Source organism: Hydractinia symbiolongicarpus, chromosome 12 (assembly GCF_029227915.1).
Source record: "Hydractinia symbiolongicarpus strain clone_291-10 chromosome 12, HSymV2.1, whole genome shotgun sequence".
NCBI lineage: Eukaryota > Metazoa > Cnidaria > Hydrozoa > Anthoathecata > Hydractiniidae > Hydractinia > Hydractinia symbiolongicarpus.
In genome coordinates this window covers 16,959,443-16,982,671 of record NC_079886.1, presented here as the reverse complement: position 1 = coordinate 16,982,671, position 23,229 = coordinate 16,959,443, and the positions used below count along the sequence as shown (strand labels likewise).

Sequence of the window (23,229 nt, the reverse complement as noted above, 5' to 3'; positions counted from 1 at the left end):
CTTCGAGAAAAGAGACTGATAAACAAATGGTTAAGAAACAGAATAAATCGCGACATTTTATTGCCCGTTTTGTCACAAAATTTTATTGTTTATTTCATTTAAACGGAAAGATAGAATACCAATTTGTTAATTTCTCGTACGCAAGTCGAAGAAAATAGAGAACAGTAAACAATAGACAACTGTATCTATAGTCTTGCAAACTTCTTCGTTAAATCTGTTAACGATGAGATAGATTTGAAAATAGATAACTTGTTGTCACGTATCGAAATTTGATTTTTTGTTTTGATTTGTGAAAAAGCGAGCTCTTTTTTTGCAGAATTTTATTTTGAAATTTTTTTACTAAAATTCCGCTTTAGCAGAATTTTTGCGATCAAAATATTACCCGTGGAAGAAGTTCCTAAGCTCATTTGAAATATTTTGTGTATCTAACGCCTTGATTACTCCTGTTCAGTAGCACATATTGGGAAGCTCTGAAAACAGATAAATTTGTTTCGATCCTCTCTTTACGTTTTCCTTTAAGTTTTTTAATTTTTGGTGCTATTTTTATAAAACGCACCTTCATAAAACGTTATTAACAACATCCTTGCCGATAGCACCCGCAACTCTCAACCTCTAAAACTATAACATAACCTTCCTTTTCGTATCATCAGATAATCCAAACGGAAGTGGGGCAGCAGGTGACACTTCACAGGATTCCTCGCGCCCAGCTCAAATAGAAGGTAGAATTAATTATCCTCAAGTATTCCCAGACCAAATACCGGATGGTTCTTGCATGGTTATCAATGTTTTTGACACGTCCAGCAAACCGTCAAAGTTCGTAACGAAACAAGTTATCGACAACCCGATGAAAGACGCTAGAATCGAGTATTTGCTCAAGCTCCCGAAAGACCAAGACCTGAGCAACGCCGCGCTACAAAAATTAAAGATATCTGCCTATGTTAATGTTGGATGGTGTTCCAAAGATCAAACTAGTTCAGAAGATCCAAAAGATAACACAAAACAGCAAGATTATGCCACCGAAATGCCTTACGCAATTGATCCATCTTTATCTGCCATAACCATGACTTCCAAGAGAAGTCCGAAAGCAAAGCCAAAAATTCGAATTATACGCGGTCCAGAAATATATCTTGAAAAAGGTAATTCAATTCAACGCTCTTGCAATCTAAACCAAAGCCGACTGAAAAGCGGTAAAACCGCCAAAGAATGTGCCTTTCTTTTAACTTTCTGCGACTAAACGATCCAAGGGCACATGAGATAACACGCGTTTATGTTTTACTATAGTTACAAAAGATATGAAGGCCACCTTGTCTCCAACAAATCTTAATTCTGGTAGCGTTTCTCCAACTTCTTCAACGCAGACAGGTAAGAAAACGATACTTTTATACCCAGCTAAAACTTGTAAATGAATTATCGTCTGCCGATTAGAGATATTTCAACTGGTCTTTGAAATCGAAAAGAGAACAGGTTCCTGTCCAATCAATTGCCACATAAATTGATAATAGAGCCATAGCGTATGAAAAAATCTTAAACGATGGTGTCCGCCTTATACTGCAACACGTCTCCTGCAGGAACTTTGTAAAGCGTAATAACTTCGAGAAAAGAGACTGATAAACAAATGGTTAAGAAACAGAATAAATCGCGACATTTTATTGCCCGTTTTGTCACAAAATTTTATTGTTTATTTCATTTAAACGGAAAGATAGAATACCAATTTGTTAATTTCTCGTACGCAAGTCGAAGAAAATAGAGAACAGTAAACAATAGACAACTGTATCTATAGTCTTGCAAACTTCTTCGTTAAATCTGTTAACGATGAGATAGATTTGAAAATAGATAACTTGTTGTCACGTATCGAAATTTGATTTTTTGTTTTGATTTGTGAAAAAGCGAGCTCTTTTTTTGCAGAATTTTATTTTGAAATTTTTTTACTAAAATTCCGCTTTAGCAGAATTTTTGCGATCAAAATATTACCCGTGGAAGAAGTTCCTAAGCTCATTTGAAATATTTTGTGTATCTAACGCCTTGATTACTCCTGTTCAGTAGCACATATTGGGAAGCTCTGAAAACAGATAAATTTGTTTCGATCCTCTCTTTACGTTTTCCTTTAAGTTTTTTAATTTTTGGTGCTATTTTTATAAAACGCACCTTCATAAAACGTTATTAACAACATCCTTGCCGATAGCACCCGCAACTCTCAACCTCTAAAACTAAAACATAACCTTCCTTTTCGTATCATCAGATAATCCAAACGGAAGTGGGGCAGCAGGTGACACTTCACAGGATTCCTCGCGCCCAGCTCAAATAGAAGGTAGAATTAATTATCCTCAAGTATTCCCAGACCAAATACCGGATGGTTCTTGCATGGTTATCAATGTTTTTGACACGTCCAGCAAACCGTCAAAGTACGTAACGAAACAAGTTATCGACAACCCGATGAAAGACGCTAGAATCGAGTATTTGCTCAAGCTCCCGAAAGACCAAGACCTGAGCAACGCCGCGCTACAAAAATTAAAGATATCTGCCTATGTTAATGTTGGATGGTGTTCCAAAGATCAAACTAGTTCAGAAGATCCAAAAGATAACACAAAACAGCAAGATTATGCCACCGAAATGCCTTACGCAATTGATCCATCTTTATCTGCCATAACCATGACTTCCAAGAGAAGTCCGAAAGCAAAGCCAAAAATTCGAATTATACGCGGTCCAGAAATATATCTTGAAAAAGGTAATTCAATTCAACGCTCTTGCAATCTAAACCAAAGCCGACTGAAAAGCGGTAAAACCGCCAAAGAATGTGCCTTTCTTTTAACTTTCTGCGACTAAACGATCCAAGGGCACATGAGATAACACGCATTTATGTTTTACTATAGTTACAAAAGATATGAAGGCCACCTTGTCTCCAACAAATCTTAATTCTGGTAGCGTTTCTCCAACTTCTTCAACGCAGACAGGTAAGAAAACGATACTTTTATACCCAGCTAAAACTTGTAAATGAATTATCGTCTGCCGATTAGAGATATTTCAACTGGTCTTTGAAATCGAAAAGAGAACAGGTTCCTGTCCAATCAATTGCCACATAAATTGATAATAGAGCCATAGCGTATGAAAAAATCTTAAACGATGGTGTCCGCCTTATACTGCAACACGTCTCCTGCAGGAACTTTGTAAAGCGTAATAACTTCGAGAAAAGAGACTGATAAACAAATGGTTAAGAAACAGAATAAATCGCGACATTTTATTGCCCGTTTTGTCACAAAATTTTATTGTTTATTTCATTTAAACGGAAAGATAGAATACCAATTTGTTAATTTCTCGTACGCAAGTCGAAGAAAATAGAGAACAGTAAACAATAGACAACTGTATCTATAGTCTTGCAAACTTCTTCGTTAAATCTGTTAACGATGAGATAGATTTGAAAATAGATAACTTGTTGTCACGTATCGAAATTTGATTTTTTGTTTTGATTTGTGAAAAAGCGAGCTCTTTTTTTGCAGAATTTTATTTTGAAATTTTTTTACTAAAATTCCGCTTTAGCAGAATTTTTGCGATCAAAATATTACCCGTGGAAGAAGTTCCTAAGCTCATTTGAAATATTTTGTGTATCTAACGCCTTGATTACTCCTGTTCAGTAGCACATATTGGGAAGCTCTGAAAACAGATAAATTTGTTTCGATCCTCTCTTTACGTTTTCCTTTAAGTTTTTTAATTTTTGGTGCTATTTTTATAAAACGCACCTTCATAAAACGTTATTAACAACATCCTTGCCGATAGCACCCGCAACTCTCAACCTCTAAAACTAAAACATAACCTTCCTTTTCGTATCATCAGATAATCCAAACGGAAGTGGGGCAGCAGGTGACACTTCACAGGATTCCTCGCGCCCAGCTCAAATAGAAGGTAGAATTAATTATCCTCAAGTATTCCCAGACCAAATACCGGATGGTTCTTGCATGGTTATCAATGTTTTTGACACGTCCAGCAAACCGTCAAAGTTCGTAACGAAACAAGTTATCGACAACCCGATGAAAGACGCTAGAATCGAGTATTTGCTCAAGCTCCCGAAAGACCAAGACCTGAGCAACGCCGCGCTACAAAAATTAAAGATATCTGCCTATGTTAATGTTGGATGGTGTTCCAAAGATCAAACTAGTTCAGAAGATCCAAAAGATAACACAAAACAGCAAGATTATGCCACCGAAATGCCTTACGCAATTGATCCATCTTTATCTGCCATAACCATGGCTTCCAAGAGAAGTCCGAAAGCAAAGCCAAAAATTCGAATTATACGCGGTCCAGAAATATATCTTGAAAAAGGTAATTCAATTCAACGCTCTTGCAATCTAAACAAAAGCCGACTGAAAAGCGGTAAAACCGCCAAAGAATGTGCCTTTCTTTTAACTTTCTGCGACTAGACGATCCAAGGGCACATGAGATAACACGCGTTTATGTTTTACTATAGTTACAAAAGATATGAAGGCCACCTTGTCTCCAACAAATCTTAATTCTGGTAGCGTTTCTCCAACTTCTTCAACGCAGACAGGTAAGAAAACGATACTTTTATACCCAGCTAAAACTTGTAAATGTATTATCGTCTGCCGATTAGAGATATTTCAACTTGTCTTTGAAATCGAAAAGAGAACAGGTTCCTGTCCAATCAATTGCCACATAAATTGATAATAGAGCCATAGCGTATGAAAAAATCTTAAGCGATAGTGTCCACCCTATACTGCAACACGTCTCCTGCAGAAACCTTGTAAAGTGTAATAGCTTCGAGAAAATAGACTGATAAACAAATGGTTAAGAAACAGAATAAATCGCGACATTTTATTGCCCGTTTTGTCACAAAATTTTATTGTTTATTTCATTTAAACGGAAAGATAGAATACCAATTTGTTAATTTCTCGTACGCAAGTCGAAGAAAATAGAGAACAGTAAACAATAGACAACTGTATCTATAGTCTTGCAAACTTCTTCGTTAAATCTGTTAACGATGAGATAGATTTGAAAATAGATAACTTGTTGTCACGTATCGAAATTTGATTTTTTGTTTTGATTTGTGAAAAAGCGAGCTCTTTTTTTGCAGAATTTTATTTTGAAATTTTTTTACTAAAATTCCGCTTTAGCAGAATTTTTGCGATCAAAATATTACCCGTGGAAGAAGTTCCTAAGCCCATTTGAAATATTTTGTGTATCTAACGCCTTGATTACTCCTGTTCAGTAGCACATATTGGGAAGCTCTGAAAACAGATAAATTTGTTTCGATCCTCTCTTTACGTTTTCCTTTAAGTTTTTTAATTTTTGGTGCTATTTTTATAAAACGCACCTTCATAAAACGTTATTAACAACATCCTTGCCGATAGCACCCGCAACTCTCAACCTCTAAAACTTAAACATAACCTTCCTTTTCGTATCATCAGATAATCCAAACGGAAGTGGGGCAGCAGGTGACACTTCACAGGATTCCTCGCGCCCAGCTCAAATAGAAGGTAGAATTAATTATCCTCAAGTATTCCCAGACCAAATACCGGATGGTTCTTGCATGGTTATCAATGTTTTTGACACGTCCAGCAAACCGTTAAAGTTCGTAACGAAACAAGTTATCGACAACCCGATGAAAGACGCTAGAATCGAGTATTTGCTCAAGCTCCCGAAAGACCAAGACCTGAGCAACGCCGCGCTACAAAAATTAAAGATATCTGCCTATGTTAATGTTGGATGGTGTTCCAAAGATCAAACTAGTTCAGAAGATCCAAAAGATAACACAAAACAGCAAGATTATGCCACCGAAATGCCTTACGCAATTGATCCATCTTTATCTGCCATAACCATGGCTTCCAAGAGAAGTCCGAAAGCAAAGCCAAAAATTCGAATTATACGCGGTCCAGAAATATATCTTGAAAAAGGTAATTCAATTCAACGCTCTTGCAATCTAAACAAAAGCCGACTGAAAAGCGGTAAAGCCGCCAAAGAATGTGCCTTTCTTTTAACTTTCTGCGACTAGACGATCCAAGGGCACATGAGATAACACGCGTTTATGTTTTACTATAGTTACAAAAGATATGAAGGCCACCTTGTCTCCAACAAATCTTAATTCTGGTAGCGTTTCTCCAACTTCTTCAACGCAGACAGGTAAGAAAACGATACTTTTATACCCAGCTAAAACTTGTAAATGTATTATCGTCTGCCGATTAGAGATATTTCAACTTGTCTTTGAAATCGAAAAGAGAACAGGTTCCTGTCCAATCAATTGCCACATAAATTGATAATAGAGCCATAGCGTATGAAAAAATCTTAAGCGATGGTGTCCACCCTATACTGCAACACGTCTCCTGCAGAAACCTTGTAAAGTGTAATAGCTTCGAGAAAATAGACTGATAAACAAATGGTTAAGAAACAGAATAAATCGCGACATTTTATTGCCCGTTTTGTCACAAAATTTTATTGTTTATTTCATTTAAACGGAAAGATAGAATACCAATTTGTTAATTTCTCGTACGCAAGTCGAAGAAAATAGAGAACAGTAAACAATAGACAACTGTATCTATAGTCTTGCAAACTTCTTCGTTAAATCTGTTAACGATGAGATAGATTTGAAAATAGATAACTTGTTGTCACGTATCGAAATTTGATTTTTTGTTTTGATTTGTGAAAAAGCGAGCTCTTTTTTTGCAGAATTTTATTTTGAAATTTTTTTACTAAAATTCCGCTTTAGCAGAATTTTTGCGATCAAAATATTACCCGTGGAAGAAGTTCCTAAGCCCATTTGAAATATTTTGTGTATCTAACGCCTTGATTACTCCTGTTCAGTAGCACATATTGGGAAGCTCTGAAAACAGATAAATTTGTTTCGATCCTCTCTTTACGTTTTCCTTTAAGTTTTTTAATTTTTGGTGCTATTTTTATAAAACGCACCTTCATAAAACGTTATTAACAACATCCTTGCCGATAGCACCCGCAACTCTCAACCTCTAAAACTTAAACATAACCTTCCTTTTCGTATCATCAGATAATCCAAACGGAAGTGGGGCAGCAGGTGACACTTCACAGGATTCCTCGCGCCCAGCTCAAATAGAAGGTAGAATTAATTATCCTCAAGTATTCCCAGACCAAATACCGGATGGTTCTTGCATGGTTATCAATGTTTTTGACACGTCCAGCAAACCGTCAAAGTTCGTAACGAAACAAGTTATCGACAACCCGATGAAAGACGCTAGAATCGAGTATTTGCTCAAGCTCCCGAAAGACCAAGACCTGAGCAACGCCGCGCTACAAAAATTAAAGATATCTGCCTATGTTAATGTTGGATGGTGTTCCAAAGATCAAACTAGTTCAGAAGATCCAAAAGATAACACAAAACAGCAAGATTATGCCACCGAAATGCCTTACGCAATTGATCCATCTTTATCTGCCATAACCATGGCTTCCAAGAGAAGTCCGAAAGCAAAGCCAAAAATTCAAATTATACGCGGTCCAGAAATATATCTTGAAAAAGGTACGACATATCGTCCCTATTTTTTTTGAATAAAGAAACGTTTTGTAGACAAATTACTTGAAGTACTTTACTTTGGCGAATGAAAAAGATCAGGATCATTATGAAACATAACTTCCCGAGTGAGGCAAAATAATAGATTTTATGCATATCAACTTTTTTGAACTTTCAATTACCACTGCATCGAAAATTAACCCTAAAGATTTCAAGGAGGCAATCTCAAAACGCATTTTACATAGTTTATCATAAAAATAAGTAGAAACTAAGATAGAGCATTATTTGCTGAAATTTTTTTCGCGATCATATCCATTCCCGAATGAATGCTTTAGGATAGTTTAGTGAATTTTGCTAAAATTTAGGACCCATTTATTTATTATTTAAAGTTGGTAGTTTTTTTTGCGCATTTCAAATACGCGTCTAAAAGATTAAAATATATTTTAGAGGTGAATTTCTAAGGTTGTTTTAAAGCGTGGAAGTTTCGCTATTGTTGTAGATTGTTGGATCAATTTTATTTTTGCAATTTCGGTTAACCTTATTCATACAAATTTTCGCTAATACAAATTTTTTCGCATTTGCGCAAATAAGTTTGTTCTTGCGTAAAATTTAGTATGAAACTTACGCGCAAAGCGTTTTTTCGCGAGACTTTACGCGAGGAAAAACATAACTATACAGTTTACATAAAAAAATCGCGTGAATTAAGCTCAATTCGCGCACTTACCTTGCGGGAAAATGCTATAGAAAATTAATTTCATATAAACTTGAGACACCCTTATCATGGACTTCCCTTCAATTTTTTTCCACTTTCTTTAGTTACTATAAGAACAATTCTAATCAATAAATTTAGATGGTTGTAAATTTTAACATCCAAAAACCGTTTGAAATTGCTTATGGATATATTTTTTCAGTCAGAAAGAATAATGGAAAATAATTTCAATTTTTCACTCTATTGGGCATAAACGTCAACAATCACAAGAAACATTTAATGACCACGTCAAGTCAACGACAGATAGCTGTCAATGCTGTCCAATGGCAAAAATCACGCTATTTTCCACTGTGAATGTGTTTTTCATCAATCCATCTCTCACTATTATCGCACCAGGCAATAAAATACCTAAAATTTTTTAGTATTCATTAAGCAAAAAACGTTTTCTGCTTGCACTTTTGTGTCATTTAAAATCCTTCTTTATATGCAAGCTCAGGGAAAAAAATAAAAAAATTGACTTTTGAAGAAAGCTTGGCTGATTTATTAAAGATGCTAGGTGAGTCAGAAGAAAAGAAACATAAAAAATTCAAAATTCCGGGAAAAAAATCTTTAGCTAATTTAGCGAATACGAGTGTTGCGACACATTAACGGGGATAAATTTTCGCTAAATTATTGGAAAACTTTGCCGATGCATAACCCATGCTTATAAATAAGTTTTTAAACGAAAAGTGGTAAAACTAAACCCTTGGTATTATAACAGGCAAATGCTTCATTTAGATACTTTTGATATACACGTTTACTTCTTTATAAGCAACTTAAATCTTCATTTCAAGGGGGAGTTGCTAAGAAAAAAATGGGATTCGGAGCCTCAAAGTAGTTGCTAACAGGGGAACTTTAGGACAGTTGCTGTGCATGCAACTTGAAGGGGAAATAGTAGGGACTGCTGGAAATTTCGATTTTTTTTCATATGTTAAGGACCATATTGAGTTCATTGTTTTATTCTTAATTACGTTCGTTTGTATATTCTTTCTGTTACCAGTGAGTTGCTTAGTACGTCTTTTCTGTCACAAATTTTTAGGCCAAAATTGATGCTGGGACCTTAGGCAACTCGGTTCCTTATAAAAAACGTGTAAAGCGTTCCCTTATCTTCCGTGATAATAGTTATTTGATCATGTTTATATATCTTGTATAGTTGTGACCGAAGTAGAGGCTACGGTATCTCCAACGTCTGGTAAGAATACAACTTTTAATGCATAAGTATTGAAGGTTTATCACTTCTTGAGCATGTTTAGTAGGCGATGTTTCAAGAGATTCTTTTCCCATCATCCGCAAAGTATTACGAAAGAAAAAAAATCTTCAATTTTTATTGTATTTTTTATTTTTCATCTACTCAAAAAGAAAACATAAAACCAGTCAAAATAAATCTTTTGTATCAGGGCATGTAACAACACCAACAACCACAGGTCAAGCAACTGGAGAGACAACTGGAAGTGCGGAGCTAGCAACAACAGTTGCACCCACCACATCTTCTGACACCGAAGGTGTAACGCCAACAGGTTCTGAAGGAAACACTGGAAAAACAACTGGAAGTGCAGAGCCAACAACAACAGTTGCACCCACCACATCATCTGCTGATATTGAAGGTGTAACACCAACAGGTTCAGGAGGAAACACTGTAAAAACAACTGGAAGTGCGGATCTAGCAACAACAGTTGAACCTACCACCTCATCTTCTTACACCAAAGGTGTAACGCCAACAGGTTCTGAAGGAAACACTGGAAAAGCAAATGGAAGTACGGAGCCTGCAACAAAAGTTGCACCCACCGCCTCATCTGCTAATACTGAAAGTGTAACGCCAACAGGTTCAGGAGGAAACACTGGGAAAAAAACTGGAAGTGCAGAGCCAGCAACAACAGTTGCACCCACCAGCTCACCTGCCAATACCAAAGCCGTAACACCAAAAGACTCCGAAAAAAACGTTGGCGAAACAGATGGAAGTGCGAAACTGGCAACAACAGTTGCACCCCCCACCCCAACTGCTAAAACCGAAGTGGCATTGACAACAGCTTCAGGAGTTAACGCTGGAAAAGCAAATGGAAATGCGGAACCTGGCACAACAGTTACAACCTTTAGCACAATTGCGGCAAGCAAAACAACAATACAAGCAACTACTACGACTTCACCTGGTTCTACTCCAATAAATACGAAAACAACAGATGGCTTTATACAGACAGATAATAAAAAGGTGAATGAGTCTTCTTCAAATGAAAATCCGGAATCTCAAAACTCTGGTGCCAACTCTGGATCGCCGAACGAAAACTTTAAAAATCCAGGCTTGAACGAGAACTACAATCAACAACTACCACATAATAATTTTAATGCTCCCGCAGCTTCATCATCAACAGCATGTCGCCCACCATGTCCACAAGAATGCGCTTTTCATGGGTGTTCGATGGACTGCTGCGAATACCGAATAATTCCGCCTAAGCTAGTCGATGACAATCCCACAATCACTTGCAATTCTCCAGAATGTTTGCTTAGTCTACAGGCTCAAATGCAAGAAAACACAGATAACTATATACACGACAGTGACTTTTTAAACCAACACTTTAAAAAACCACTTGTGAGTAGTTCACATAACTATTACCACTCCGCTACACAGCAGCATGTTCCTGGACCGATTGGTGGACAACCACAGGGCCACGTTCAGAATTTTATTCATAAACCCTCATCAGAACATGTTCCCGGTGCTGTGAATGTTTACCCAAGTAAACCAGTAATACATATTGATCATAATTTGTTTCCTCCAATAAAACCTCATCTTCCACAATCCACTAACAATTACGAGCATGAAAGTATAGTACCACAAATGGAACAAATTCACCATATCAACACGAATACAGATAGCGTAATGAAGGGTTACACCATAGAGCAAATGCCCGATGCCATACTGGCGCATTTAAACGATTTACACGACAGCAGCATAGTAGGACAAATTGACAATCACTTTCACGAAGCTTTTCCAAACACAGGCAATTCTGTCCCAACTTATCCCCATGAGCACATACGGCAAAATTTGAATGTTCCAATGGAGCATAACGTAAGTGAAGACATGGGAGGCACTCTTGACACCATTTTACAACAAAATGCCAACCAAAGAAGTGTAGGCAGGAAAACAGATATTAAACAAGAAATAGAAGACGGAATACCTGAAACATCAACTGAAATGTATCCAACTACAAGCACAGACACGAACTCAGCATCAAACGTGGGTATTTCCAATTGCAGACGGGCGTGTGCAATGAACTGTTCACCTTCCTGCAACACAGAATGCTGTACACGAAGGTTTGACGGCTCTCCAATTGATTCATGGGGTAACTTGGTCAAGTATGTTCCTAAATACGTCCCCACGCAGCCAGTATGCCCAACAATATGCAAAACACAATGTGGTTTAGTTTGCCCAGCTATGTGCTGCAGAGGATTTGATATACTAACTAAAAAATAACTACTATACTTTAAGGACCTAATAAAACGATTGCTTAGTCAATGTTTGCTTAACTTAAAAGCGTTGTGTACATATTTTCTAAAGAATTTTAACACATTTCTATAACTGCAAATTTTCAGTAGACGAATTGCGAATGTCCAATCTAGACAATCTTCTTATTACAAGCGCAGAATTATAAACACGCGCTAGTTTTTGTGTAAATTAGCAGGAATCTTGCTGGAAAAGATACTTAAAGACAAGAAGCACTCAGATTAATCCTGGAAAGGAAAAGATTCTTGGCAAAAATAAAACATAGATTTGCCGACTATTCAGAGCCAAATATTTCGCAACAAAACAGTATAAACTGGTTCCACATTTCTACAAAGCAATATTTTTAAAATAAATCAAAACCAACAACACTGAGTATGCTTCTAATTAAAGTGGTTAGTAAAACTTAGATTGAAGACAAAACAGGCCATCAACAAATAATCCAAATGACATTTCTTTGTCTTGTCTTTGTAAATAGAATTTACACGTACAAAAGTATACATATATACAAGTATCGAATAACGTTTTTTATCCCATCACCAAATTCACTTGTGAGCATCAGCAGATAGAAAATTTTGATATGAAGTATTATTTATGATTTAGAATTGAGTAAATTCTAGCTGGAAATAGAACAACTTAGAAGAACTTTCAATTAAGGCGTTCTTTGTAGCAGCTTCCAACGTTTAGTATCTGGGCTTGTGCGATAATTCTTTTTGGTAGCGACGCATGTATTTTAGCAGCTATGTAGGTTAACACGAGTAAATTTTAACGCTTTTACAGACGTACAACTTTCTTTAATATGCAATAAAAATTCAGAAAACGCTGACATCTTTAATTCAAATTGGGAATTGATCATATTGAGCATTGTTGTTTGAACATTGGAAGCTACGGTCATGAACGCTTCAATGGAAAGCAGCCCAAAGCCTAGGAGCTTAGGAACTAAGATTGTAAATTATACTTCCATTGCAACACAACTACCATCCGTGAATTATTTTGAAACCTTCTCGTAATTTTCACGAATCGCTCTATAACATAAAATACCATGTTTTAAAACGAGCGTATTTACATTTCCGCGGAGGTGTGAATGTCACTTTCATTAGAAGCATGGTATTAAGAATATAATTTTTAAAAAAGGGGGCACTGTCAAAGAAATATTTTGCCTTTTGTAAAAAGTATAAAAGAATCAACAGTACTTACCTGTGACTGCGTACCCCAGGTTATATAATCAGGCTTGGTAGCCGCGTGGTATTCATTTATTAACTCCTGAACAACTTCCCTAAAGGCAAAAGATATACATGATAAATGACAGCGCATTTGGTGACGCACATAGCCAACGTCCAGTATACATACCTTGCGTCATCTAGTTCGTCCAAACTGTCTTTGAACATCTCCACTTTTTTATACTGGTCCAGGAATGCGCCACGCTTTCGAAGTTTATCAAATAAACGACAGTTCCTGTCGAAAACCTGCAACAAATAATGCCGTTCACATTAATGTCTTTAATAAATTTTAGTTTTACATAATCCAGCGGCTCAAACTTAAATCGAGACATCGATGGGCTGAAGACTTTTGCCAAAACTTTCATATTTTATAAAGTCAGCAATCTTGCGTTGAATTTTATATAAAAAATAGAATCATTTGAAAGAGGATTTCTTCTAACGATTTGCCGCTAAACAGATTTACCTGACATAAAGTCAAAATTTTAGAGAGTCAGAACATGTTTAAAGCAAACACATAAGTTCATTTTTAAATATTGTCGAAATATCCCGGGGAAACCTACATAGCTTGTAAACATAGCTACTTAAAAAACTATCCAAATGATTTACTCATCTACATTCTTTTTCCCCTGTAGATGACATCACAATATTTCAGTGAACAAATACCTACCGAGGAGATACTTGTGTGATTGGCCAACATTAGACCGCTAACACGATGCGCAGTTTGAACGTACGGTGATTTTCGGCTAAGCGCAACCTATTAAAAAAACAGTTTTAAAACCTTATGACGCAAAAATACAAAGAAGATCTAAATTTGCAATTAAAATTAAGCAACGTTGCGTACCTGAATGCTCGCAGGACCCCAGGGAATAAATTCGGCGAGTTTTCGTTCTCTAATTCGTTGTAAACTTTTGTGCACCTGCAATAAAGATAAAGTGATGCAAATTACAGTATAGCTACGTTTGTCGATGACACACGGATGTGCCATCACAAACTTCACATCAAGTGATACGTAGGAAGACAAAATAAGACACCTACCTGAGTGGGATCTACTTCCCCTTGAATGATGTTTAAAATAGAGATGTAACAATGATTGATCTTGCGATCACGAGGCGTAGCAACCATCATATTCTTCGGCTACGTAACATACAAATTTACTCACTTATTATAAATGGCGATTTTTTTTCCACCGCTTGGTAGAATTAAAACAGTTTCGCTTCATTCACTTTTAAAGAGTAATTTCCACCTAGACTAGTTCCCCAAATAACAGGTTTACAGTCGCGCTCCTGCTAAATTAATAATTGTGGAGTTCTGAATTTTTAAAATCGTTCTAATCATTGTTAAATCGTTGTAAAAGCTGCAGAAATTTATCTAAAATTTGAAAACTCGCGTGGAATAAAGTGCAAAAACCATTCTGCCGCTTTTACAGGTTATTTTCTCAATATCACACACAATTTAACTTACTTGTAGTAAACGTCTCATTACATCCAAAACAGTTGTCTTTCGAACACTCGTCGTCTAAATAAATCCAACAGTAGAGAAGACATAAGAAACTTGAGATAAGAGGTTTTGCGCATGTAAAAAAAAGAAGGGTCCACCTTTTGATCGGTTGTTAATGGTGTGTATCCTGTCATAAGAAAGTGCAGTCTTGACGTTGGTATAAGAGAAGCGATCAAACCAATTAAATCATTGTTCATGTACCCTAAAAGATTTACGTTAGGTATAAGTCGCAATGGAAGCTACTTGTTAAATCTTCTTCTACCTCTCATAGTTTTACACATACTACCTGGATATCTTAAAGTTGTGGTGCTTGTCGCCATTATTGTTGAAACCTAGAAAGTAGATGAACTTGTTATGAGCATTGAGGAACTTGGCTTCTCCTTAATTCTACTTCGACAATTTGCAAAGGCATTTACTAGAGGCTTTTGAAAATTAAATCGCGAATTTTAATTTATCCGTATACCTAAAAATATATATTTTCAGCAAATAAGATTTTCGTTAAAAAAATGCAGCGAAATTTTCATGTTTTCTATTTGGTTGAATAAAAATAATAAAATAAAGGTTCATCAAAAAGTATTATTCCGTTGAGGATAAAAGAATGACAAATTTCTAGGCGGAAATTTCGTGACCTATGGTTTTTATTTTTATGGTTTTCTCTATTCTTACAGCATTATTTACTTTCCAAAAAAAACAGCATCATACCAACTGATTGACTTGTGAAAATGTTGGATTCGGTATGTGAAGGCGATCAGCTGCAATTCTGTTTAGTGCTGTATTGTCAAGCACATTAACACAATCAGCATTTTGTGTCAAGCGCTTCATTGTTAAAATAGAGTTGTAAGGCTGAACTACTACGTCGCTTATGTCATCCTGAAAAAAAAAGGATTATATAACCAATTAAATTCACGCATGGGCAAAATTTGCGAATTGTGCAGAAAATGATTTATATTTCGTAAGAAGAGACTGTTGCATACGTAAAATTTTAAAACATTTTCTTTGCCATTTAATTTAGCCAGCGATTGAGGATACTATTGATGGCGACTCTCTTAAAATATTCAAACTCGCAACACCTTCCAATAACTTTTCTTTTAGCAAACTGAAAATTGACCTTCTTGTTAGAAAAAAAATAAAGATTGAGATTTCTTATACTCTGGTTTTGTATTTCAAAGTTATCACAAACAATATTTTCAAACTAACCTGCTGTGGAAAAACTGAATATGTTTGAATCAATTTTTTAGGGTACCTACAAGAAATCATATTTGTATTAGTTATTGAAGCACAAAAATGAAAAAAACTACAATTTTATTATATATAAGCAATTGGTTTTTTGCACTTTGCCCTCAATATTGTTTAGCTACTTCGGGAAAAAAGCCCAAAAATTATTTAGTAGTTGTTTACCTGGATAAAATTATATTTATTTGTTTACTTTTACGGTTTTAATTTTATGCATATTTTTTTTAATTGAAGTTTAAAAGACATTCTGCCTTTTTCTTAGATCTATTTGTCTGTTCTTTAGTAATGTTACTGTGACTTAACATTCTTTAGTAATGTCACTGTAAGTTGAAGTTAAAAGAGTTTTATTTCCGACAAGCTATACTTAGGACTTTAATTAGCACCATGGAAATTGTTTGATATTTGACAAATTATTTGCCAAGCAAATTGCTTAATTTTTTATCATTTATTCGCCCCATGTAAATTGTTTGGTAATTGCCTAAAATTTTTAAGGTGATTGTTTAAAACACGTCATTTAAAATGGTAATAATGAACGACACAAACCTGTCGTTTATCCTCTCCAGCATGTAGGACCCCATCCCTGAACCAGTACCACCAGCAATGGAATGACACAAAACGAATCCCTATAAACATATATATCATTTTTATAGTAGTTAACTATAGTGGTTATTTGAAGTCCTGGAAACAAAGTCTGCAAGAATACCCACCTCTAAGCTATCACTTCCATCCGCCTCTCTGTCAATAATGTCAAAGAGCTCTTCGTGAAGACTTTCAGCCTTAATAAAATGATTGCAGGTTACTTAAAAAATAACGCTATTTAATAGAGTGCAAATTAACCCGTAAATTGCATTCTTCGATTTTAAAAAACTTTTTGCACTATGTAATCAGTACTACGTATAGTACGGAAAGTTACCTCAAACAAACATAAATTGGTGGTAATTGTACCAAAAAATAACATAAAACGTGACTCTCTAATAATCCACACCAAAAGCAATTTCCCTGTTGTTGTTTTTTGATTTTTTGTATTTTCCCTTTAAATACAAAGGTTTTTACGAAAATTACCAAAATTATGAAACAAAAGGCTTACTTAGACGACTAAGATTTTCTCAATATGTTTCTTTGTTCTTTTTGACTCGGTGTTTTCCTTAAATTTTAGGATATTAAATCAACATCGAAATTCGAAGAAAGGTTTCTTCATAAAACTGAACCAATACCCAAAATACAAAAATGGAATCCGAATTGAAAAATGATGTGGGACTTTATTATGAGCTTAAAATGTTGCTTTCATTCTTAAGTGATCACATTTAAAAAAAATTAATTTTAATTATGTTGTATATAAATTATGATATGCAATCAAATTTTACCAATGTAATAGAAATTATATAGATACAATATAGAGGTTAATTCATTAACATAAAGAATATGTTATATTGCATAAAAGAATATGCAAGGATTGCACTCCTTCCTTTGTTGCAACACTTTTATATTCTTGCCGACCACCCTATCCTAAATAATTAGGATAGATAATATTAAAATTTGCATTTCCTTAAACATTTATATTATAATTTATGCAGAATTATTGAATTTCCGCGCCCGAAGGCGTAGGAAATTCTTTAAAAACGTCGTTTTTTTCTTTCGGAGCATTTTTGGGAAAAAATCGACCCTGGGATTTCACGTTCCTCTGAGAGGAGAATAGTATTGGTATAATTGAACGTGATGGTGACATCAAAATTTTGATTTTTTGCCACTTTAAATGTCATTTTAGGCCAAAATTGGTCCAAAAATTAAAACTACTTCATTTTCAACAAAAATTGGCAAAGTTAACAAAAAAAGTATACTGAACATAATGGGGACATCAAAATTTTGATTTTTTGTCAACTAAATGCTGTTTAAGACCATAAACGTTTCAATCGCAAGACTTTCAACCATGAATGCTGTATTTTTCGTTAGCAATTTCTTTTAAAATGTGAGTTTATTATGACACGTAGCAAGCGGAAATTCTTAATGCCCCCAGGGCTTCTTGTTAAATTTACAAATCTTATGAAAATTAAATGAAGTTTTTAACCTCGGGATCACCTTTACACTGACTGCTATTCCTAGCACTGATAAAACAAGTTCCTGTGGAATATGTCAGTGTCAAACGTACTTATTACCACATTCGACATAAATACAAATAAGATAACTTTAAAGGCAATACTTCAACAGGACACGTATCTATAACATGTATCTAATATGATCTTGTACAATTTCCTTGTCTGTAACGTTTCAGTGAACAAGATTACAGGTTAAAAAGGGTCAACAGAAGAACAACCTAATTTCGACTCCTGCATCATATTTTTACCTGTGCAAATCCATGTCCCCAATTATTTCCAGCTCCACCACCGTCTTTTGAAGTGTAAACATTTTCAGGATTGTATAAGTTGGCAAACGGTGATGTTAGTATGGAATCAATAACCTAGACACAAATATTTCAAAACATAATAAAAAACGGAGTTTAAAATAAATAGCATACTAATCACTCCAAGCTTACCCTTGGTTCCAAGTCCAACAATACAGCTCTGGGTATATAATGTTCATCATCAGCCTAATAATAAATAAGCTGAAGAAACTGAAGAACTAATTTAACAGTGTTTAATTCACAATTAAAGGATGTGATTTATATTTTACTGTATATGTAGGCTAGGATATACCCTGGCAATTGTTTCCAGGTGACACCACAGAGGCAGATCTAGTGTGTTACGTCTCCGACAGTCCTGGGTGACATATACCAATCCTAGCAAGCGCGTTTCTGTGTAATCTTAATGTTGGCCACCCAATTACTAAAGTTTAGTAATTATATACTAAGCTTAATTTTGAAGTAGATGAGTGTCATCCTGGTACAATATGTAAGACTTTAATTTAATGATTTAATGAAAGCTAAAAACTTGTCTGTTGCTACGTCTTCAGTAAAAATTAAGACTAAGGGAGGAGGGGGGGCTACAAGAGAAAACTGAACAAAGTTATAGAACTGTTTTGCCTAAATTTGGATCAAAGAAAATGTTTTAGAAGGACAAAGTATTTCAGTTTGTGACGTATTACGAAAGAACGCTTTTCGATGATATAGCTCACCTGATAAAAGAAGACATCCTTCCTATCTGTTCCATCAGTTGCAAAGTCTTCTAAAATGCCCTCTAAAACAATAAGATAATAAGTATACACATGAAGTCATACAGTACATTAAAAACATTGATTGCATAATATGCACAAATATGAGTATAAAAAATGTACCTTCACTGATACCATGTTCTGCACACAATTGTTTCCAAAATTCCATCCCAACTAAAACATGAAGATCGAACTGTATAAACATCCCAACAAAAACATGACATATGAAGCATTAATTGAAAAAAGTTGTTAAAAAGCAACTCATGTGGTTTCTGCCTTTATCCAATTTAGATTCTATAAGTTCCTTGAATCATTAAAAATCAAAACAGGGACTACAATACTGGTTGGATATCTTTTACGAACATTCGTTGCAAAAATAGAGTTTAATAATGAGTGCTTTTTGTAAATAGAATACTCAAGCCAGAGTTTATATATATCAAAAATAACAGCTATATAAACTGAAGATTAACAAAAAGATAATGTGAAATTGGGTACATGAACTTATACTTGAGCCTTAGTATGAAATATATACTAAAAGGAGTTGTAGACATTCTCTATAGTAGCTTAGGAAAGGTGTATAAAACCAAAATGGAGTGATAGCTATATATAAGATAAAAGATATATGACTAATAACGGAACATTAGCAACTTTTTCCTGTCATCATATTGAGCAACAATTAGAAACTAGGAGTAGCTGACTCCAACATTAATTTTGTGGGTTTTGTTAATAAATTTATGCAACTAAAACTTACTTTGGTTACCACATTGTCCAACTTGTAGCGTGATTATTTCACGAGGCATTTTTCTGGATAAACACAAAACAACTAAAAATCAGTGTAATTATTAGTCTTGACTAAAATAAATACACATTATTAATCCTCGTGGAGAATAATCATTATATATTACATTAGTGGTATAGCAGGACCTGAAATAAAACATCATACATCTGTTTTACATTTCTGAATAATGTGAAAAGAAATATAGGGATGCTCTGTAGCATTACTTTTTAAACAATTTAAAATTCTTTGCTCTAACATAGTCGCCGAAATCCAAGACAATTTCCATTTGCGGGAGAAAAAAAAAATGAATATGAATTCGAAAACAGTTTCCCTTTTAGAAGGGTACCCTACAAGCTTTTATTATGAAAGAACAATCTGATAAGAACACCAACCTCAGGTTATGTTATAAATAAAGACAAAATTATATATATATAACAGACAAAAGACTCAAATCAACAGTTTTAACTAAGAATGACTTAAGTCTGAATTTTCCCATAAAATAAGAATAATATATTATATACATATATATATGCAGATATATACAGATATATACACAAGCGAGTTTTTGTGTTTCCTTGTTCTCTTATTACTGTATTATCTTATAATTCTCAGTTAAGTTACAAATATAAATGTTTTTGCTAATAATAATTCCTTTTCTTACTTATCCATTGATGCAATATAATCATGAATTATATACAAAAGCTGCATCATAAACAAAAACACTCATTTTTTCAAATAAACACATAAATTCCAGAGAACTGTAGGAAAGAAATTGAAAAAGTCATATTTTTACTATTAAGAACAATATAAAAACAAATCAGGCTAAAAAAATGATTAAGAAAGAGCAGATTTTACTTGTTCTTTGCAAAAAGTGTGTGACACACTTTTTTTGCGTGGCAAAAAAAGCAAGATCTTAGATAAATAAGTTTGACGTGACTTGAGAAATATAACTTGTAGCGTACAACATTTTCAAAATATGGACCTAATTAGAAAAATGTTGAAATTATGTCCTATTTTTTTCCTTCTTAAAACAATCTTTTGTTTTGGAGTATTAAGTCATTCTTTTCCGCAGCAAGACTGGAGCAAAAAAGTCTTTCATAATATTTGAGGTAAAAAATCTTTACATTTTTTTCTATTTTAATCCCAATTTTTCTAAATACTTTTTATTGATATAGGTTTAGGTATTACTGCTTTCAATTACAAAAAAAAAATATTAAAAAACAGCAAGTTCGGAGCTAATAGTCCCTAACAATAAATTTAGCGACTAACTGCAATAGAATGGTATCTTACAAAAATTCGTTTTTTACAGATATATACAAAAATGATTTCTGCGGTAACAAATAGCTTGATTTAAAAAATAATTACCTTTTTTATTAAAAACGAGCACAATTGGAGCAAAATAGTCATTTTAAAACTGCCACTTTGGCTTGGTGTTAATAACTTAGCACAACAAGTAATCAATTATTTTTATTATTAAAAATATGGCAGAAAGCGCTTTTCATGAATTATTCTTCCAGATTGTAACCAAAGCATATAAAAAATGAGCAAATATGGAGCAATATAGTCACTAGATTGGATAATTTTAACTATTTTCAAAAGTTGACTATTTGCTCCAAAATTGCTCTTATTTTAGTCTATTTTCTCATATTAAGTGTTATATTACAGTTCACACTATTTAAAATGTTAATAAATTGTATGTATCGCATTAATTGTTAAGTAAAAAATGAATTTTGTTACGAAGACTACTTTACTCATTATCTACTCTAAAATTTGTTCAAATTTGCTCCTCTTTCAAATTTCCCCATCAATAACTCTTATTTTACGAGTCCAAATCACTAATTTATGTATTTTAGCATTAATGAGCACTGCAAGAGCTTTTTCGTAAAATGACAATTCACTCCAATCATGCTCATATTTTGAAAAATAACTGTCTTTGTAACGAATCATGCTATGAAAATACATCTGCAACATAAATTTTGTAGCAAAAAGACTATCACAGCTCCAGAAATGCTCATTATGTGATTTTCCATAATTTTGCAACCGAAAAAATTTGCCATGCAAAAAAAACATGTCCATATACATAAACAGTTCACCTACCACAATACCTGATATATATTCCCTGATTTTAAAGGGTGAAAAAAACATGTTTCTCCCTGATTTTATGTAGCCAGCCAAAAGAAGGGAGAACAAGACAAATAAATAGCTAACAATTTCGTCCTTAAAACAATCTACAAACATTAGGAAGCTGTTATAAAGTAGTCACATCCACAGACAAAAATTTTATTTTATATATACATGAAAAATTAGAAAAAAAATTACAGTTACTAGCCATGTGAAGGAAATAGGAGAGATCAAACACAGTGTATGGGGTCGTCCGGTCGTTCGTGCTATTAGATGTCACATGCAGCGGGGAGTTCTCTGCTGGGTGGGTAGACCTAATTGGGTCGGTGTATAGCTCAAAATGAGCATTAAATACTCAAAAACTTCCCATATGAGCTACGATCCCAGCTGGAGATAATAGACAGCGTATACCCCTGGATATTTGTAAGGCTATTCACGTCTACCCCTAGCTAGCATTTTTTGCTTGTCAATACAATCAATGTTAGAAAGCAGCTAAATATGTCTAGTTTTGTCTATTTTATTGAAGCCTTCTTTGAATAGCGAATTGTATTTAGCACCTATAACCCTAGAACATTCGCAAAAGCATGTGTTATTTGGCAGTTTTTGGTTCTTTTCTTCTACGATTCCATCTCAACCAATGTCAGTCAGCGCTAGTAATTGATATAAGACGCCATCATCGACAAAATACGACGTTAAAACTTTTCCAACTTAGCCTCGATATGCTGCTTTCTTGTGCCAATTAAACAAACATATGACTTTTAAAACAAGAAGCCAGAACTTATGATTTTTTTCTCACAGGCACTGCGTTTATTACCAGATATAGTGAACTCTCTATAACTCGAACTTCAATTACTCAAATCTCTCCTTATCTCAAACGGCACGGCTCAAACTGGTACGGCAGGGATTTTCTAATAAACGCTCCTATGCTATAACCCGAACTCGAACCATGCGACATGTATCTAGGACATTAAATGATCCCTATGACATAAGCAGTTTCTTTTTTACCTTTAATTGACGTAAATGATTCAAATGTGTGTTCAAATGTCATTCAAACAACCGTAAACATTATCCTATCGTTTTGAATTGTTATAATCATGACGGCTGTTGTTGGAAAAAATAAGTCCTGCAAATTGAATACATATAAAAGAGTTGGAAAAAGGAACTGCCCAAAAAAATGTTGCTGCATTTTTGGAATACATAGCAGTACATTACATCAACGTGTAAAAAGAACAAACTCTCCATTACTCGAACGCTCCTCCACTCAATCGATTTTTGATTCCCTATGGCTATTCGAGTTACTCCACTGTACAGAAAAAAAGGCAACAGGTCCAGGGTTCAAGATTAGGGTTAGATTAGGGATCAGGGTTAGAAAACCAGGTAGCATTATCAAGATGTCATGAAATTACTGTCAGTTTATCGCATCAACGTCATCGGCGACTGAAGCACTTTTACGCAGCAAGAATGTTTTGGGAAAGGAAAATTTATTGATAGCACAAGACATCGCAGATGTGG

General features: G+C 34.5%; 3 protein-coding genes across 3 annotated transcripts; 2 read left to right on the top strand and 1 right to left on the bottom strand.

Moving 5' to 3' along the window:
• The first annotated feature begins 245 nt into the window (after window positions 1-245).
• LOC130621765 (uncharacterized) lies at window positions 246-1,536 on the top strand. The gene is made up of 2 exons (XM_057437107.1): window positions 246-1,136; window positions 1,282-1,536. The coding sequence occupies exons 1-2, from the start codon at window positions 773-775 to the stop codon at window positions 1,404-1,406; spliced, it is 489 nt and encodes a 162-aa protein (XP_057293090.1). The 5' UTR covers window positions 246-772; the 3' UTR covers window positions 1,407-1,536.
• On the top strand, window positions 1,532-3,125 carry LOC130621308 (uncharacterized). Its single transcript, XM_057436608.1, has 4 exons — window positions 1,532-1,575; window positions 1,781-1,848; window positions 2,240-2,725; window positions 2,871-3,125. Exons 1-4 carry the CDS (start codon window positions 1,532-1,534, stop codon window positions 2,993-2,995), a joined length of 723 nt encoding a protein of 240 aa, XP_057292591.1. The 3' UTR covers window positions 2,996-3,125.
• Window positions 3,126-12,165: 9,040 nt separating this feature from the next.
• LOC130622053 (tubulin gamma-1 chain) lies at window positions 12,166-19,704 on the bottom strand. Its single transcript, XM_057437448.1, has 18 exons — window positions 19,570-19,704; window positions 18,942-18,992; window positions 18,783-18,844; window positions 18,205-18,258; window positions 18,016-18,129; window positions 16,382-16,450; window positions 16,218-16,297; window positions 15,639-15,684; window positions 15,144-15,311; window positions 14,728-14,773; window positions 14,540-14,643; window positions 14,406-14,459; window positions 13,980-14,078; window positions 13,786-13,860; window positions 13,612-13,698; window positions 13,075-13,190; window positions 12,922-13,000; window positions 12,166-12,749 (listed from the first exon to the last, which is right to left on the bottom strand). The coding sequence occupies exons 1-18, from the start codon at window positions 19,616-19,618 to the stop codon at window positions 12,738-12,740; spliced, it is 1,365 nt and encodes a 454-aa protein (XP_057293431.1). The 5' UTR covers window positions 19,619-19,704; the 3' UTR covers window positions 12,166-12,737.
• Between the last annotated feature and the right edge of the window lie 3,525 nt (window positions 19,705-23,229).